The following is a 2462-nucleotide window of genomic DNA, read 5'->3' on the forward strand; positions in this document are numbered from 1 at the left end:
TTTGTCCACATCTGCCAAACAAGGAAAGGATATTTGTGGTGAGATCACACTGTTTATTCTTTTTGAAAAATACTCAAATTTGTCAATTCTTCATAAACACATTGAAAATTGGTAAATACAAAATCCATTCAATTCAAACAGTGCAAACAGAAACACAAAACAGAACAGAGAATTTGCCAGAGGCCCAGAACAGAACAGAAACATTGTTTGGGTTACTGGGTAGTGATTTAAGACATATTGGTTATATACTACACAGCAACAATCAAACTTCTGAAGCCCCTCCAACTTCACATGGGTTCTCCACATTTATCTTTTCTGGAACAGTAGGAACATCCTTTTGTTTGGTTTCATCATGAAGTTCAATCTGTGGAAAAGAATTGCCTGAAAAGAGAATCTAATGGATCAGTGGCATCAACAAATCTAAATAGCACAATGGAGAGAAGGAAACTAACAATGTTACAAATTACATAGGGATAACTAAGGAGAATGCAAATAATTTGTTTTCTATCTACAACAACTCACAATCTTGGGTGCGAATTGATCGGATTGCTTCATATGCAGCGTTTCTTGCGGCCTCCTTCTTATTGTTTGAAGGAGCTCCGGTGTACGACTCCCCGTTAATCTCTACAGTTGCCGTAAAAGTTGGGCAGTGTGCAATTCCTTCCTTTGTAAATTGATACGTAGGAAGTGGAATGTTCTTTTTTACAGCAAACTCGTCGAGCACGTTCTTGAGTAGTTTTGTCTCCTGCTTGGTCATCAAAAATAAGACAAACAGATTTACAATCCTCCAACATATTCAAACTCATTAGGTTTGGTAACGAATGAACAAACTCTTTACCAGATTGACAAAGGTCTCGAGTGTTCGAGGATACATGCTAAGACTTGTTCACCACTTGACCTCTGATCAAATGGAACTCATCACATCTAGCTCATTATGACATGTTGTGGCCCATAAATATGGATTTTCAGTTATCATTGTGGCACATGCATAAAATAAGGATATTAAGATATCATTGTGGAGTACCGAGCAGTATGATATATAACAAGAAGCCATCTCCATGCTCCAGCAGAGGGAAATGTTCAGTTATTATTCCGGGAAATGCATAAATAAGGATGTAAAACAGAGAATTTGCCAGAGGCCCAGAACAGAACAGAACAGAACAGAACAGAAACATTGTTTGGGTTACTGGGTAGTGATTTAAGACATATTCGTTATACAGTCTCGTTTTCGGAGAAAAATAGAAGGAAATCGCATATGCGAATCTTACTTTAAACTGGATATGCAAATCTTCAACCGCTACCTGAGCGGCGGCGTTCTCTGCTTCCTTCTTATATTTAAATCCCAGGGGCGAATCATATCGTGCGCCGTTCACTGTCACACTGCATTTGAACTCAGGAAGATGGTCTTGGCCTTCCTTTACGGTGGTGTAAACTGGCAAAAGCAAAGAATTCTTCTGGGCGTACTCTAGTAACATGTTTTTGAACATTTCCGCAGCAGGGCAAAGGGATCGAAATGCAGACAAAAAGGAGAAAAGAGTGTGGAACAGAGAAGCTGAGTGGTCTGTGTGTATTTTAACAGGGAGTGGTCTGTGGGTATTTTAACTTTTTGGAATCGACCTGTAATTTGTTTTCAGAACCGTCCTGCGCATAATCTCATAATTAAAGCACACCCGTAGCCTGCGTTTCTATATTTGTTTGCCTGCGTCTCATAATTAAAGCACACCCGTAGCCTGCGTTTCTATATTTGTTTGCCTGCGTCTCATAATTAAAGCACACCCGTAGCCTGCGTTTCTATATTTGTTTTCCTGCACACCCGTAGCCTCTATATTTGTTTTCCTGCGTCTCATAATTAAAGCACACCCGTAATCTTAATAGAGATTAATAAACTATTAAATAAATACATTTTCAATCCAAGGTTGAATTTAAAATAGTAAGTGAAAAGGTTAATAAATAAGTTAGGAAGGGAACATGACATACATGGTCATGGAATTTCAAGGAGGAACCAAACTCAAAAAAGAATTGGAAGTTTTTTTTGGAAACTATTTTCTAGCTTAACCTATTTATTTCATAAAGAAATTAATTTCCTTCATATAATTGAAGGTGGTGAGGTGATGTTTCTCATAATTCTATGGTAGTTATACAATGTTATGATTGCTAACAAAGATTTAGGAAATAGTAAATTTGTAGCTATTAATAGGTTTCAAAATGCTCTCATTCTTGGATGGATCTTTGGGATACAATTAGGTTCTTATTTCTAATGAGGATAGATTGAAAACAACTTTCAAGACCAAATGGGACACATAAAAATACACATCTAAATGGAAGTCATTTTACTAGTGAATGTTAATGCCACTTTTCTTTGGGATAGAATTAGGTTCTTATTCTAATGAGGATAGATTGAAAACCACTTTCAAGAACAAATGGGACACATAAAAGTACACATCTAAATGGAAGTCATTTGG

The 2462-nt window shown here is 37.0% G+C and overlaps 1 protein-coding gene across 1 annotated transcript; it reads right to left on the reverse strand.

Moving 5' to 3' along the window:
* Nucleotides 1–262: 262 nt before the first annotated feature.
* On the reverse strand, nucleotides 263–1487 carry LOC149152659 (double-stranded RNA-binding protein 6-like). The gene is made up of 3 exons (XM_089443559.1): nucleotides 1276–1487; nucleotides 523–785; nucleotides 263–381 (listed from the first exon to the last, which is right to left on the reverse strand). The coding sequence occupies exons 1-3, from the start codon at nucleotides 1485–1487 to the stop codon at nucleotides 263–265; spliced, it is 594 nt and encodes a 197-aa protein (XP_089299685.1).
* Nucleotides 1488–2462: the final 975 nt, after the last annotated feature.

Source organism: Pinus tabuliformis, chromosome 9 (genome assembly GCF_031772625.1).
Source record: "Pinus tabuliformis cultivar Carrire ecotype Pingquan chromosome 9, CPIR1, whole genome shotgun sequence".
NCBI lineage: Eukaryota > Viridiplantae > Streptophyta > Pinopsida > Pinales > Pinaceae > Pinus > Pinus tabuliformis.